The 16153-nt window shown below is 39.6% G+C and overlaps 1 protein-coding gene across 2 annotated transcripts in view; it reads left to right on the top strand.

Moving 5' to 3' along the window:
• Positions 1-7919, top strand: part of TWSG1 (twisted gastrulation BMP signaling modulator 1) — a 73185-nt gene extending 65266 nt beyond the window's left edge. For both annotated transcript variants that reach the window (XM_049620422.1, XM_049620423.1), the window contains exons 4-5: positions 1807-2073; positions 4908-7919. In XM_049620422.1, the coding sequence (XP_049476379.1) occupies positions 1807-2073; positions 4908-5089 (449 nt within the window). In that variant the 3' untranslated portion in view covers positions 5090-7919. The remainder of the gene's footprint in view (positions 1-1806; positions 2074-4907) is intronic.
• The last annotated feature ends 8234 nt before the right edge of the window (positions 7920-16153 follow it).

Raw genomic sequence — 16153 nt, forward strand, 5'->3', positions numbered from 1 at the left:
TTCCCTTCCACCTAAATTTATAAAATCTAGGAATTTATAAATTTGGTTTAACAGTTCAAAATTTTAGTCTGAGGAAAAAGAAAAACTCCATATTAGACCTAATAGATACTAAACCAAAGTGAAATATAATTTAGTTCTTAAAGTACAGTATTCAAGAAAGAAAATCCGGAGGGCTGTGTTCCAGTCATTAGTACTGCTAAACAACCTACCCCCAAATGTAGTGGCTTAAGACAATAATAATCATTTAATTAGCTCAGAACTCGCATTCTGGGTAGCTCCCTTCTGCTCCACAATATCAGCTGGATGTTGGGCTATTATTGCCCAAAGACTGGGGCTGATTAAGCATTTTCTCAGCTCTTCCCTTTGTAACAAAACACCTTGGAAACATTTTCTATAGTCACTATCGCTAATTCTCCTCTACCGGTTTTCCTTTTTAAGATTTTTTTAAAAAATAATTCTTTTTTTTTTGTTAAAATGTTTATTATTTTTGAGAGAGAGAGAGAGAAAACCAGCAGGGGAGGGGCAGAGAGAAAGGGAGCCAGAATCCCAAGCAGGCTCCACGCCATCAGCACAGAGCCTGACGTGGGGCTCAAACTCATGAACTGAGAGATCATGACCTGAGCCACCCAGGTGCCCCCAAAATAATTCATTTTAAAATAATTTCAAGTATAGAGAAAATCTGCCAGAAGGGTGAAGATTCCTGTATCCCTCACCTAGATTCCCCAGTTACTAACATTTTATCGAATTTGCTCCATTGTTCAGTACTACTCCCTCTCCATATATGCATACCCAGCGCGCATGATCATTCATCCTTTTTTGAACCTTTAGAAAACAAGCTTTATACATGATATCCCATCACTACTAAATATTCTAGTCTGTGTTTTCTAACTAGAACATTCTCGTATATAACATTGTTACAACATTGCCATCCAGTCCACAAACTTCATTCATATTTTGCCAAATGTCTCAGCAGTATCCCTTGTGATACCTCTTCTGATCCAGGCTGCTATCCAGAATATGTGATGCATTTAGTTGTCATGTCTGTTCAGACTCATTCAGTCTGAAACAGTACTGCGGTCTTTCCCTTGAGAGTTTTATTGAGTAGAGACTTTATGTTATGTAGGATGATCCTGGAGTACTTTAATATGTTCCTCATTTGACCTCCACCCACAAGCTTTAGCATCCATTGATGACTCCCATCTGAATCAAACACCTCTATGATAATTGCCAAGTGGTGATTTTCTATTTCCTTCATTCCTTCTACATTTATCAGCTGGGCACACTACTAAAAGGAGGAGCTTTTCCTTCATTCATTTATTGATAATATAAGGACTCATTAATTCCTATTTTATTTGTCAGGTGGTAATCCATTACTATCATCATTTATTTTGACATTAAAATTGTCTACTTGGCCAGTAGGAGCCCATTCAAGTTACATCCTGTGTTTTGATATGTCCCATTATTCACTGAGCATTTCCTTACTTTTTGGGATAGAAAGTATCCCAGGGTCATTTTGTACTTTCCCTGACCTAGTTCTGGAATCAGTCTTTTCTCAAAATAGCTCTGGTCCCTCTTAGTGGAGGTTAGGTATTTAGAAAACAACATCTGGGCACTCGATGTGCTCGATGCTACAGGGGTGTCATCACTTCTAGGCCCTCTCAGCCAAAAAAGCTAGGAAGATATCTACATATATGTAGAAGCAGCCTAATTTTAATATGTTGGAGCTTTGATTGCAAGACAGTATTGCATGATATTCCAGTCAGGGAGAAAAAATAACTTTTATTTTCCTCGTCCCTTCTCCTCCAGGTATGTGCAATCCTAGAAACTATAGTGACACACCTCCAACCTCAAAGAGCACGGTGGAGGAGCTTCACGAGCCAATCCCTTCTCTCTTCCGGGCGCTCACAGAAGGAGACACTCAGTTGAACTGGAACATTGTTTCCTTCCCTGTTGCAGAAGAACTCTCGCATCATGAGAATCTGGTTTCCTTTTTAGAAACTGTGAACCAGCCACACCATCAAAATGTATCTGTCCCTAGCAATAATGTTCACGCACCTTACTCCAGTGACAAAGGTAACTGCCCACAGCTGACTTTCTATCTTGCCCCCTCACTTTCTGGGTGGTCTGTGAAACCTACAGTATCTTTGAGTTTGTCTAATCTTAAGTAAATTCTGGACTTTAATGACCCTAATCCCTAAGTAGATAAGGAGGCATGTCAGGCATATAGTCACCACTCCTTCATGGTCACAGTGATAGAGGTTGTGTTGGAAGATAGATAATCTGGTTCTAATTTTGATGTTTATTTGTGTTAGGTTTAAATTGTTCTTTCCATAGGATAGCAACAGTGCTGCTTACTTCATATAGCATTGCACACTGTCAGGTAATATTCAGAGTGTCCTAGGAAGTCACGTTTTTGTAATAGCATTGGTACCAAAAATGCTACTGAGGTCATCTGCTAAATTTCTTTATGAGCAAGTTGGTATTACAGACGTCTAATCTCCAGGTATAAACTGTCCCCAGTGCTGTTGGTCAGAAGGGGAACTAAATGAAAGAATGACTTGTATAACTTTGAGAACCACATTAAAGAACGCTTATTAGTGAGGATAGGTCATTCCTTAATGTAAAGGGCATGTAACTTTTATAAAATCTTTGATATTTTCAAGTAAAAGGCTCTGCACCATTTTACTGTGGAAGAATATGGCAATGATGAAGTTTTTATTTCTTAAAATATGAAATGAATTATGCATAAATAGTATAATTTGTATTATTTCTTATTTGGCTTTTTGTTGTGCCCTCCCTTATAACCCTGCCTATCTGAAATAGTATGACCTTTGGATATCAGTAGTAAAAGCAAAACAGCATTTGTTAATGATACTCAGAGTAAGCATTCTTGTTGCTTTTTGGTTATACTACCTTAAGAGACAAATTGCAGATTTTGGAAAACATCAGAAATATATGGAATATGCCTTATTAAGGTATTTTGCTACCATTATCTCCACTAAAATGTAATCAGTATAATAGGCATTCAATGATAATTCATAAATTTTGTTCAAATATCATTTAATTTAATAAAATAATTGGCAGGAAGCCAAGTTTCCTGGAAACACCAACTATCTTTCGAGACAAAGTTTCTCCTCTTTGACACCTTCTCTAGGTGCCCCTGCTCTTCCCTCTAGAGCAAATTAGCTCTATTCCTTCTCCCCATATTTGTGTTTTGACTTGTTGTCTGTTTTTAACTTATAGGTCTACCATTTTGTACTTAGTTCCTTGGATTCTCTCATTACTCTTTGAGTCCATAATGACCATTCCATAGTAGGTGATCCATAAATACTTGTTCAATTAATAAATGAAAAAAAGTTACTAATCACCTGGAGATTCAAAGCTCCCCTGTCCTGCTCAGTCCCTAGTCTGCCTGGTCTCATGCTGTACTGGCCTTCGTGTTTTCTGTCTTGACCTGATCTCATCTTCTATAGCCAGTGATGGTTCTGCTGTCTCCTGCTGCCAACCTTTCACTTCAGCGGGACTGGCCTCCACTCCGTTCCCCATGCGCACTGCACTGGTCTCCTTGTGATTTTCCTTATTTTGTTACCTGGTAACTTTGCATTTCATTCTTCTTCCTAATACAAGCCCGCTTTTTTCCATTAAACCTTTCCTTGCTATTCAGACGCCTGGTAATTTATCAGTTCTATAAATGGCTCTGCAAAATAACAGACTCTAATCACACACTCTCTATTAATATTTTTTATTGTCTTTATTTATTTCATGTACCCTATCCTCCTAGCTAGGTCATTATATTAAGCACCAGGAGAACTAAAAATTGAAACAATCAAAAATAGTTGTGTTGGAAAGCAAGACTAGAAATTGCTACTGATAACATGAGCGTTTTTAAATAGCTAATGCGGAATTGTGCCAAGTATTGCTAACCATTTTGCATCATTTGAATTAAGTTTGTTTTGTTTTTTTTGTAAATTCTCAGTATAGGTTTAGAACAGTATTTTTCAAACTTCTTTTAACCAGAGAATTCTCTCCTCTAAGGAAATCTTATCAGAAATGCCCAATTTGAGGTGCCTGGGTGGCTCAGTCAGTTAAGTGTCCAACTTTGGCTCAAGTCACGATCTCATGGTTCTTGAGTTCAAACCCCTCATCAGGCTCTCTGCTGTCAGTGCAGAGCCCATTTCAGATCCTCTGTCTTCCTCCCTCTCTGCCCTTCCTGCTCGTGCTCCCCCCACCTTTCTCTCAAATATAAATAAACAGAAGGAAGGGAGGGAGGGAGGGAGGGAGGGAGGGAGGGAGGAAGGAAGGAAGGAAGGAAGGAAGGAAGGAAGGAAGGAAGGAAGGCCCAATTTAAAAGGCACAGCTCTGAAGCATAGCAAATGTTAAGCCTAGTAACCTTAACTTTGAGATCAAAGTCCAGAATCTGGGGCGCCTGGGTGGCGCAGTCGGTTAAGCGTCCGACTTCAGCCAGGTCACGATCTCACGGTCCGTGAGATCGAGCCCCGCGTCGGGCTCTGGGCTGATGGCTCAGAGCCTGGAGCCTGTTTCCGATTCTGTGTGTCTCCCTCTCTCTCTGTCCCTCCCCCGTTCATGCTCTGTCTCTCTCTGTCCCAAAAATAAATAAACGTTGAAAAAAAAAAAATTAAAAAAAAAAAACAAAACAAAACAAAACAAAGTCCAGAATCTGATAAAGTGACTAAGGAAGTCCTTTACCTTCTTCAACTGGAGTGGGGGACTCTGGCTTCTTTCTCAATATAATTAACAAATGTGATCTTTTTTCCTACACCTCATCCATTGTCCTGTGTAGACTAGCAGTAAGAGAACCAAGAATAACTATTAATATCAGACAGGTATTAAAGCATTTCCTGATTTTCCTCTTTCTTGCTCTGAGCTCTTAATTTTTTCTTTTTCAGAACACATGTGTACTGTGGTTTATTTTGATGACTGCATGTCCATACATCAGTGTAAAATATCCTGTGAATCCATGGGAGCGTCCAAATATCGCTGGTTCCATAACGCCTGCTGCGAGTGCATTGGTCCAGAATGCATCGACTATGGTAGTAAAACTGTCAAATGTATGAACTGCATGTTCTAAAGAAGGAGAAGAATGCAAACCAAAGCAATCTAGACAACAAGAAAGATATGAAAAACTATTCATTGAGCTCTACTGGTTGCACCAGCATGCTAGCTGGTTAAGAAGATAGAAAGAATTTGGATGGAGTTAAAGTATGACAAATCCAGTAATGTGTTAAATTATAATTATAACTGCTCTGGTTGATTTTATAGCCCACTGGCAATAAGCCCTTTCCTCTTAAATACATTTACAACTTTGATCGTATGAAAAGCAAGTACACAGAGAATTTCTTGAAAGATCTGAGGTTTTTTGACAAAGCCCGATGTCATTTTTTTTTCTAGCATTCCAAAAGCCTTTGGTTTTGAAAGTGTTGGAGCACATTAACATAAGTTATGATTTCTTCATATACTACTCCTGGGACACTGAGTTTTTCCAGTCGTACACCAGTCTTCACTCACTGTACCTTGTCTCATTTATCTCTTCTATAAATAGGGTAGATAGTCCGATGAGAACTCACATAAATTTCACCATTAAAGGCTTAATTTCAAACCTTGTAATGTTGGTTTTAGAAAGTAAATGCTTACTACATTTTACAGTTTAAAACTCTTACGTAGCAGAATCCATCCTGTAATACACATGCTGACAGAGCTTTGAGGAAAATTTCTCCTTCTCTTACATGCCCCTGCCCAAAGTGCTGATGTAGGTGAATTCTGACCAAGAATTGCAAGGCACACCTATGACATTGCATTAAATATTCTGCTAGGGTATAAAGAATTAGGAAGTTAAAGCATTTCTCAGACTTAAGGTACCAGCTTACGGAACACTCAGGATGGGAAGTGCCTGCCAAATCAGACTCCACTTAGAGCACCAGGGAAACACTTCGTCCTGTTGTACAGACAGCGTGGGCAGAGCCTTGTTCCTAAGCTGAGTGACAGGAGGAGATAAAGAGGAAACTCACCGGCGTGAACAGGGAAGGTTGAAAAAGCGGGCAATTCTTATGGGAAGCAAACTTAAACTATTTTGTTATAGTGTAATCTTTGCTTTAGGTTTCCATCTGGATAGAATGTTCTCACTACAAAGTATAATCAGGCAGTGGGAGGTGAAGGGTATGCAATGAAAAAGAAATCTCTGTTTAAGATGATGTTAACTCCAAATACACTACAGACTATTTTGTTTTATATATTTCGATAATGATAAGCTTAAATACTATGTGTCCTTCATCGTAATAAAATCCCAGTCTTCAAGCATGAATCTAAAACATAAATATTTATATTACAGAGACTCTTGACTATACAAAATTATTAATTTTTCAGTACATTATGAGTTACAAGTAACTTGCAGGAATATCTTTTTTGTATGTCTAAATATTTTAGTACATAAAAATAGATAATGCTCTTAGACACTTTGTATTTGTATTCATTATATGAACAATAGTTACAAAATCATATGTAATATCATAATTAACTATCATAAAATCTAAAGCCTTAATACCTTTCTGTTCTTTCAGGCTACTCTAATGAATACTAAAGGTACTTTAGCCTTTTCAAAAACGTTTGGCCTTTAAAAAAAAGTTAAAATTTAGCTCTTGCGTGTATTTTTTTTTAATAGGAAAACATTGGGATATCCTTTTCTTACTTCCACCTAAAATGCCTCTGTTTAAAAGTGCCTTGAAAACATTTTGGCTTTCCTTCTTCATTAATGCCTACAAAGGTAATGGTTTTCTTAAAACCTTTTAAACTAAAAAAGAGAAAGTTTTAAAGGAATCTACATCCAGGTGCTTCATTTCCACTTTGGTATTCTTCAAAGTAATTTCATATCTATGAATATAGAAATCCTTCTGTGTTTATTGACAGTGCTTAATGTTGCCTTAACTATGACACTTTTTAACTGCATTTATCATCTTTATTAGGACTTCATTATTAAATTTTTAACTGTAATATCTCTTCTGCCCTTATACTGGGAAGGTAATTTCTTGAACCATTATTGTATTTGAACTGATTTTCCTTACATCTATTTCTCCCAGTAGAAATTATCCCTAAATGCAATGGTTAATTTCATATTAAATTTTGCTTTGTTTTTGTGGTTTATGAAGGGATTGAAAGACAGAGTTTACCTAAAAGATTCCATTACCAGTTTATAATGTATTTCAAGTTTTTAATAATGTTTTCCAAATTAAAAGTATAACATTTCAGAAGCCAGTAACCCCACTAAAATTTAGACCCTTTATTACTATTCTAGATATGATTTACTTCTAACTTGAAGCTCTGGTAAAAATTCTTTTTTTTTTTAATAAAAAATTAGGTTAACTATTTTATAACTAGATCAAAAACCCCCTAAATCAGTAGGTATTAGAAAAGCCATATATAAAAGTTTCTTTCCTAGGGTAAGACATGCCCCTGCTAGTTAGTTTTCCTGTCTCTCTTTGTCCCCATAACATCTAATTATTGCAGAAATTGTACTCAAAATAGTGGCACCAAATCAAATGATAATTCAAATAAAGTAAGTCTTTGTTTACATAGAATGCTATAAAAGAGAGGCTTTCATTTAGAAATAATATTTCTAAAGCTTTGGTAAGCTTTTAGAATATTTGAACAATTATTTATAAAGCAGAGTAGCATCAACATAGAGAAAAGAAACTAAAACTTCTGAAAAATGAGGTAGATATGAATAAGCCACATATTTAAAGTTTGTTTTTGTGAAAGCTTCCTTGAAGATTTTTAAAATCTATCCTACATTCCCCAGAGTCTATGTTAATTGTATTTCACATGATCTGCAACATGTAGAATTACGCATTTTTTTCTTTGGTTGTCCCTATAAGCAAAAGAGTATTTTAATAAAAAATTGAAATGACTGTGTCCTGCTTTTTGCTAACTTCAGTGTAGAACAAACACTAGAATAAATGTGACATTTCTGTCTAGTGAAGTTCTAGTTTGAGGGAAGCGTGTACGCTTCACTCTGGATGTCCCTACACATTGTGTTGAAACAAAGGCTCTTTAATAGTTTGCTCTCTGCTTTTTCATGTGCTTTGTTCCAATATGGGGGAAACTTTGAAATGAAATACTTAACATTCTCCTTGTTCTACAAGGCTCAGGAGATCTATCTGATGGTTGGAAGGAGTCACAGGAAGGTCAAGGTAGGAAAATCACTCCCCGCTCTCCCACAGTGACCCTCATGGGGTGACGTTATTAGAATTGAGAGCCATAAATGGTACCTTTATGATAGATTCAGCATTGTTTCCCAGAATCTACGTTCTGACAGCTTGGTGGACAGGGCTTCTAGAGAGGGGAACATTCTAGAGGACAGGTTGCCAGCCGAGTGATTTAACGGAATGAGAAATCTAAGGAGTTTGGGGGTAGAATTCATTTCAAGTAGGACCATACATTCGATGAGGAAAGTTGTTCTTTTGCTGAAGCTGTCCAGTGGCGGTGAGTCATGTGACCCTGAGAGGCAGAGGGTCTTGATCTGAAGATGCCCAGTGGAGCAAGATCCTCTCAGCCGGGGAAGCCAGCAGGCCGGCAGGCTGCAGTATGGCAGGCCCACCCAGCGGCCCACGCCAGGCATGTTCTGAGTTCCTTAAGCTGGCGGACGCTCCATTGGCTTATAGGTGTTAAGAGTTACGACTCTTATGCCTCTTAGATTTTTCCTAACCATTTGAAAAAAAATTCATTTTACATCTTTTTATTTTGAAGTCTGTGCTTGAAGGATGGAGTCAGCAGCAACTCCAGGGCCCAGCTTTTGAGATGAGAATTCTCAGTACAAAAGCAGAGAGAAAAACTTCTGCTTCTGCCCTCCCAGCATGGTGCTGTGACTCAGAAAGAAACCTGGACAAGTACAGAGCCCTCATCCATCACGGGGACCGAAATGTCCTGATTTGATTGAAGTTAGCCACTGAATTTAGACACAGACACCACCGAAATACTTCTGTGGCAACAATGATTGCATTGTGAGCCCTCCTGATGTACCCGATGCCACAGCCAGAGTGATCCTTCTAACACAGATGTGCAGGTAATAGCTCCCCAATCCCAGTTCCAAATCCCAGCGAACTGCAAGGCCTTTGTGCCCCTTTGCCACAGGGGCTCAAGTTACCTAGTAGGAGCAAAGCAGACAACTACTTTTTGTTTTCCAGCAGTCTCCTCTGCTTCAGTGGATTTTGCTTCTGGGGGAGGGGGTGGGGAGGTGGGGGTAAGCAATCAATCGCATTTGCCAGAAAATGGGAAGAGGCCTGGGTCTCCCAGACCATGGGGACTGTGCTCCAGGCCTCAATGTGCCCTGAAGTGTCCTGGTTCCAAAGTCAGCAGTTGCCTCCTTCTAGAGGTTTCAACTTACGGCTATTAGGAGCCCAGCCCCACCCTCCGTGTCTAGGGCCCCCAGACTTGCCTCTAGGATCCTGTGAGATGCAGGGTAGGTAACAGAGCCTTGCTCTTGGCAGATGTTGGCTGCAATAGGGCTCTGGGTCAGATTTTACTTGATTTGAAGAAAATGATGAGAGAAGACTTGTTGGAGTCCTGGGTTTGTGGAATGGCATTTTCTTCTCTCAGCCTTATCCACCGGCGGCCTCACTGTCCTCTCCTCCCGCCTCACACCCCCTTCCCTCATCCTCCTGTTCTCTCTGCTGCTGACCTTGCCCTCCCTCAGCACACCACATTTATGCCACCCTTGGGGTTTGCATGAGTTGTTTCCTCTGCTGCCCTCTGCTTTTTATGCAGATTTTGTTTGCTTGTTCTTATTCCTGTCTGAGCTCAAATATCTCTACTACCATCTCTCAAGGAATGGCCTCTCCCCAGTCACCCCTCCTATTACCATTTTATTTTTTTAATATCGGGTAACTCCCCGAAAGTATTTATCGGTGACTTTTCTATTCTCCTCTAACTAGCATGTGAGGCCCATGAGGGTAGGGAACTTGATTCTTTATCACTGCCTTGAACACAGTTGTCCAGCACCCTTAAGTGTGGGACACATGGCAGACACAGATGCTTTAGGGATGAATGAATGATAGCAGGTCCTCTCATACTTCTGCTTAAAATGCTGGCTCCTCAGATAAAGGCCCAACTCCTCAGCAGGTCCCTAAGGGCCCCATTCTGGTCCCGCTCATCCAACCAGGCCCACCTCAGACCTCTTCCATTTTGATGTGTGGTCACTGAACTCAACGGTCAGGAAAGATTCTTGAGACGGTAAGGTGCAACTTAGTAAGTTTATTTAAGTAGCATGAGGTCAGGACTCGTGGGCAGAAAGATCTGCACATTTTGCTGTGTGAGGCTGGTGGTTTCATACTTAGTGATCAAAGGGAAGGGGGCAGGCAGGAAGTGTCAGATTACAGAAGCTACTTTACATTTCTTTGAATTTCTGCTTGTAAAACTACTTTTGCAAGATTCCTGTGGTGCTTGTCATTCAGTTCGATATTAACTATAGGTGAGATTTGCAGGCAGTCGTGAGACCCTTAAAGAATGTAGCAAGCAGCACATATTTGATGTTTATTGAAACTATGCAGGCTTGAGGCCAGCCTTCTTGGCTAAGGGTAAACATTTTCCTGCTTCTGTCCCTCATCATATTCCCCCCTAACCAATTTTCGGTCCTTAAATCTTTAAGGTTGTTGAAGGGCAAAGGGCTCATCGTCTGTAACTTCTTCAAGCTGACAGGGAGTTTTAGAGTTATTCCTACCTATGATCCAAAATTGGTCACTGTCTGTTCCTATGAATAATAATCACAGAAGGCCACTGCTTCAGAGTCCAGAGTGGATGTCAAGGAAGGATTGTTTCGTGTAGTAGGGATCATCTGTCAGCGGGGCAAAGGAATTAGGAACTGTTTACGTGTACCTCGACAATAGGAAAGAACAAAGGGAAAGAGACACCACATTAGGATTAATATAATAAAAATAAGAAGTGTGATAAGACCCTTTAGGGTAGACCATAGTCCACCTCTAGATCAAGAATTTAACCAATCATCAAGTGGCAATGGAGAGTCTTTAAGACCACCAATCTGGTTATTCATATCTGTAAGTAATCCTGTTACACTTTTGTCACCATCTATATTGGAGACACAACATTCCATTTTAATAACGGCACATGTCCTTCCTTGTGCTGCTGTGAAGGCATCTAATGCCATTCTATTTTGTAGAACTGCTTTACTCATGAGTTACTATAGTGCTTAATAAATAACATAATGTTATCTTGAGAGTCATTTAAGGCCTTACTTGTGTAGCAGGTGGTGTTACCCATCATATAGATTGTTTTGTTTAGCAAGCAATCAGGTAATTTATAAGAGGCACTTTTAGGGAAACAAAAGAAAAATATAGGTTAATGGTTAGAACAAATTACAAACCCAGTGTCAGAGTCTCACATGCTGCCAGTGAGAAAGATGTTTGGATGTCTTCAGGCGGAGTGGGAACAGGCAGTGGGAATCAGATGGGTTTTCCTGGTTTGTAATTCAGATGTCTCTGGTGATCCTTTTGAATGACCTGTAGTTCGACAGGCACAAAGACTGTACATGAGTTTTGGGCATTTTCTCTGAAGTTGACCTCAAGTTGTCCAGCAACTTGTTTTCAGGGCTTTTGGAAAAAAGGGCAGTTTTTGTTTTTAATGACTTTAAGTCAAGAGAATGAAAGAAGTTTGGAAACCTTAGTTTGGAGAGCCATAGCCAAATTCTTGAGGAAACCAAAAGAACTGAGTATCTAGTCTAGCTTATAATAAATAGTATCAAAATCAAATATCTACAAAGATGTATTACTGAAACGTATTTTCTTTCTATAATCACCCTTGTTTTTATCAGAGATAGCCACATCAAGACGAATTTCTTTGTAAAACAAGTCCAGTTTTGACAAATGTGGCCTAATTATTTACATAAACTCAGTAAGAATAGTGACTAATCGTACAGATCTTTTAAAAAATCTGCTTTGCTAGAACTTTTTACAATGAATCTCCAGATTGAACTTTCAATAGCCTCTTGAGGCCAAAGCCAAGCCAAATACTTGCCATCAGAGTTGCCTGCAATAGCTATAGATTTGGGTGAATTTCTCTCTTCTCAAGGTCATCAACATATCCTGAGGTTCCCGCACCTGCCAGGAAGTGACCTTCTTTTACTCACCAGGTAAGGCTGCTGGGAACTCTGTAAGCAAGATATCAGGCTGATATTTCCAAGGGGCTTTTTTGGCTCCATTAAGTCAACCTTAGTTCCTTTAAGCTGCCTGGGCATATCTGAGTCTATGCATGGCCCTCGTGACATTCTAGTCAAAAGCCTTGGTAATATAACCAATGTTTCCAATGGTGTCCTGTTATAAGGAGAACAGAGTTTCATTGAACTTATGCAAATAATTATATTCCCATGAAAGAATACTCATTGAGAGTTTCTGAATTTCAGAGGGTCCAGTGTTGCAACTTGTTCACAAAGGAATATTTTATCATAATTCTGTAAGTCACAGATATCCTAAGAGAAAACTATTAACTCTAGAAGAGCAAACATTGGAGAACCAGCAATGTTTCAAATAGGAGTCATAAAAACACTATAATCATCTTCCTCAATTCATTCAGTCCCATGTTGCTAATTCTTCTTCTATTTTGATGCAGCTCTCCCATTCGTTCTGGAAATTCTTATCCAGTTTAGTTTTATGATCTTAAAGATACCAGAAACCTGTTTGTTAGAAAATCCTTTTCATCAATCTTGAAGACAAAACTCATTCTGCAAGAGCATCAGAACGATAACTGTACAAGACAAAAGACTCAAAAATGGACATGGTTAAAGATCTGAAGAGAGTTTGTAACAATGCAGTTGGCAAGGAAATCTGGTTATTTCTGTGACATATAGTATTTTAATAATTAGAATGTCAAGTGATGACCTTATGCCAGGACATATTAAAACGTTCAGAATTTCATATATTTTCTAGAAGAGTTACAGCATTTACCCAAAGAATGTAACCTAAGGTTTATCATCATTTCTTTGACAACTTTCCCAGGTAACTTAACATACCAAATAAACAAGCCTATTTAGTTGAAAAGACTTGGTTTAGGGACTTCATTTAGGGAGTGCCTGGGTGGCATCTGACTCTGCATTTCAGCTCAGGTCATGATCTCACGGGTTCATGAGTTGAGCTCCACGTCAGGCTCTGCGCTCACCATGAGGAGCCTGTTTGATACTCTCTCTTCCTCTCTCTCTGCCCCAATCCCCTGCCCCACCTCTCTCAAAAATGAACTTTAAAAAAAAATATTTCATTTAGAATTTGAATCTTGGGAAGTTTCAAAGCACATGGCTAAATAGAATCGTAGATCAGTATAAAACTCAATATTTCATTAACCAAGCTGGCAATAAGAGATTCTACAGAAGGTTATACAGTTGTTCACAAAACTTACCTTTTTTATTGAGAAGTTTTAACTTTCTGAAGTAATCAAAGGCCTGATAAAGACAAAACACAGAAGCTTTGGCTTTCTGGGCAGATAAAGAAAAAAAAAAACCTTTGTTTACAATTTTTTATTGAGAGCAGACCAATAATCCAAGAAAACTTTGTCTTTTTAACAGAGATAAAATCAAAATTTCCATCTTATACCAGTGTACCTTTAAAATCCGTTTATCTCAGTTTTAGTCCTGACCACATATAAAATTATTTTCCAACGATTTCCCTTCACAAATCTTCTATAACTTTCTTTTTCATTCAGATTTTGTCCTAAGCCTTTTCTCTCTAAATAACCCATCTGATTTTAGGACACAAATCAAACACGTTTCCCTCAACAAAATGTATTCTCATTTCTTATACCTTCCTTGTACATTTCCTGTTTTCCTCCATACAGAGTTGAGTTCCTTAGCATTTCATCAGTCTTAATTACATTTAGGAGAACTTTAACTTAAGGAAACTAGTTGCCACTGAAAATTAATTGTGAACTGTCTGTTATACCAGAATTCTTTTTTTTTTTTTAAGTATTTTTTTTTTAATTTTTTTTAACGTTTATTTATTTTTGAGACAGAGAGAGACAGAGCATGAACAGGGGAGGGGCAGACAGAGAGGGAGAAACAGAATCTGAAACAAGCTCCAGGGTGTGAGGGGTCAGCACAGAGCCCGACGTGGGGCTCGAACTCACGGACCGTGAGATCATGACCTGAGCCGAAGCTGGACGCTTAACCGACCGAGCCACCCAGGCGCCCCTATACCAGAATTCTTTAGATTGGCAAATTTATGAATACATTTCATAAATTTCTAAAAACATGCTTTCCCATAGTACAACCATTCAATAAAGCATAAAATCATGTTTACGAACAGACTCAACTACCCTCAGTTTCTCTGCAATAAGAAGCCAAAGGCAAAAACCTATGTCAGTAATCTTTATCTTGTTTGGAAGACTTAGATATCCAATGAATTCAATCCAGTTTATCATTTCACTTCGCAAAACTTCTAAGTTTCAGGTTACCAAAACTTCTGGAGGCTATTTAAAAGTTCTATTTATAAACCTTTTTATTCAACCTACTCATTCCTAACAATTACCCGAGAAAACTCACGAGACAGACAAAATTAAACATCATTTGAAGCCATCTTCTGACAAATGGCAACAAAGATAACATAAGCTTATTTAGCCCTTAGTAAACCTTGGTAAAAAGTAACTCTAGGAGTGCCTGGGTGGCTCAGTCGGTTAAATGTCCGACTTCAGCTCAGGTCACGATCTCACGGTCTGTGAGTCCGTGAGTTCGAGCCCCGCGTCGGGCTCTGGGCTGATGGCTCAGAGCCTGGAGCCTGCTTCCGATTCTGTGTCTCCCTCTCTCTCTGCCCCTCCCCTGTTCATGCTCTATCTCTCTCTGTCTCAAAAATAAATAAACGTTAAAAAAAAAAAAAAAGTAACTCTAAAGACATGTCTATCTTAAACTAACAAACTTAAATTAGCTTTAATACAGAATATGTTGCATTTGTACCCACTAAAAGTCCATCCATTTGTCCCCCACTGTCAATTTTACTTGAGGCAACTGAGGGGAAATCTGAGGGGGTGGTTTCAGTCCAAGGGAACCCTTGGGCTCCCTCGTGCTGATTTGGGAGGTGCTTCAGTTTGAACCTCCAAAGGAGGTGGCCCCACAGCTTGGGGCTCTTCACTCCTTGACAGTGAGGATAAGAGGGTCAGGAGCCAATGGCTCCAGAGGCACTGAGGATGGTACAGGACCTGGTTATGTAAGCCATACCAAGAAACAGGAGGAGGGGGAGGTAGAGGCAGAAGATGTAAGGTGCCACCAGCAAGGCTGGAGGGGACAGAATAAAGAGGACTTTTCATCCTAAAGCTCATCAGCCCTGGGCAGATGAACAGATGCACATTTTCTTGCCACCAACAAAAAGTGAAAATAGGCAGCCCGTGTCGGGCTGGGGAAGATAGGGAACCTCTCCGAAACAAAAGGAGTTTTGGCATCCCAAAGTAGACTAGCCACCGACTTCCAACATCGTGGCCATTAACCCGGAAATGAATGAGGGAGAAGCCCCCACATACAAGAAGAGTCAGGCAGCATTCATCTGGTCCCCTCAAGATATATTTCAGACCTGACACAGAAAAGAGGAAGCAAAGAGGAGATGAGTGAGTCAGGGAAAAGAGAGGTGTGTGCAAGATCTTGGCAGCAACCTGTTTACAAGAGAGGTGGGGTGGGGGCCACCAGAGAACATGACAGAACATAGGTGATGTGATGGATTAACAGAAGTAGATGGGCCTGAGATAGCTGAGCTCATGGTGATTGAGGAGTATACAGGGAGGAGATGGGTGTTCTCAGGTCACCTAAAGGAGAATGGACAGATAAGTGTCTTGCTACAGGGTCATAAAAGCCTGACCATATTGGGTTTCAGTCCAGTTTTCTGGTCAGACTTCTCCATCCTCTAGTTTATATTGAGGCCAATAGTGCTACAAAAGGAACAGACTTAGGAAGAAAGCATACGAGGGATCAGGGTTAAACTGGTTCCAGTTTCTCAAGATATATCTCAAGGGAGTGTTGGATGGAATTGAGAATTTAGAGGAAAGACAGTGACAGTCACCTGGACTAGAGGCGTCCCTGCTGAACCTCAAGAGCATCGCCTTGGATAGTCTTGGCCTCAAGGACATCTCCCAGAAACCACCAAACTATCATCCCTGGTGCAGAGGG

Source organism: Panthera uncia (assembly GCF_023721935.1).
Source record: "Panthera uncia isolate 11264 chromosome D3 unlocalized genomic scaffold, Puncia_PCG_1.0 HiC_scaffold_8, whole genome shotgun sequence".
NCBI classification, from domain to species: domain Eukaryota; kingdom Metazoa; phylum Chordata; class Mammalia; order Carnivora; family Felidae; genus Panthera; species Panthera uncia.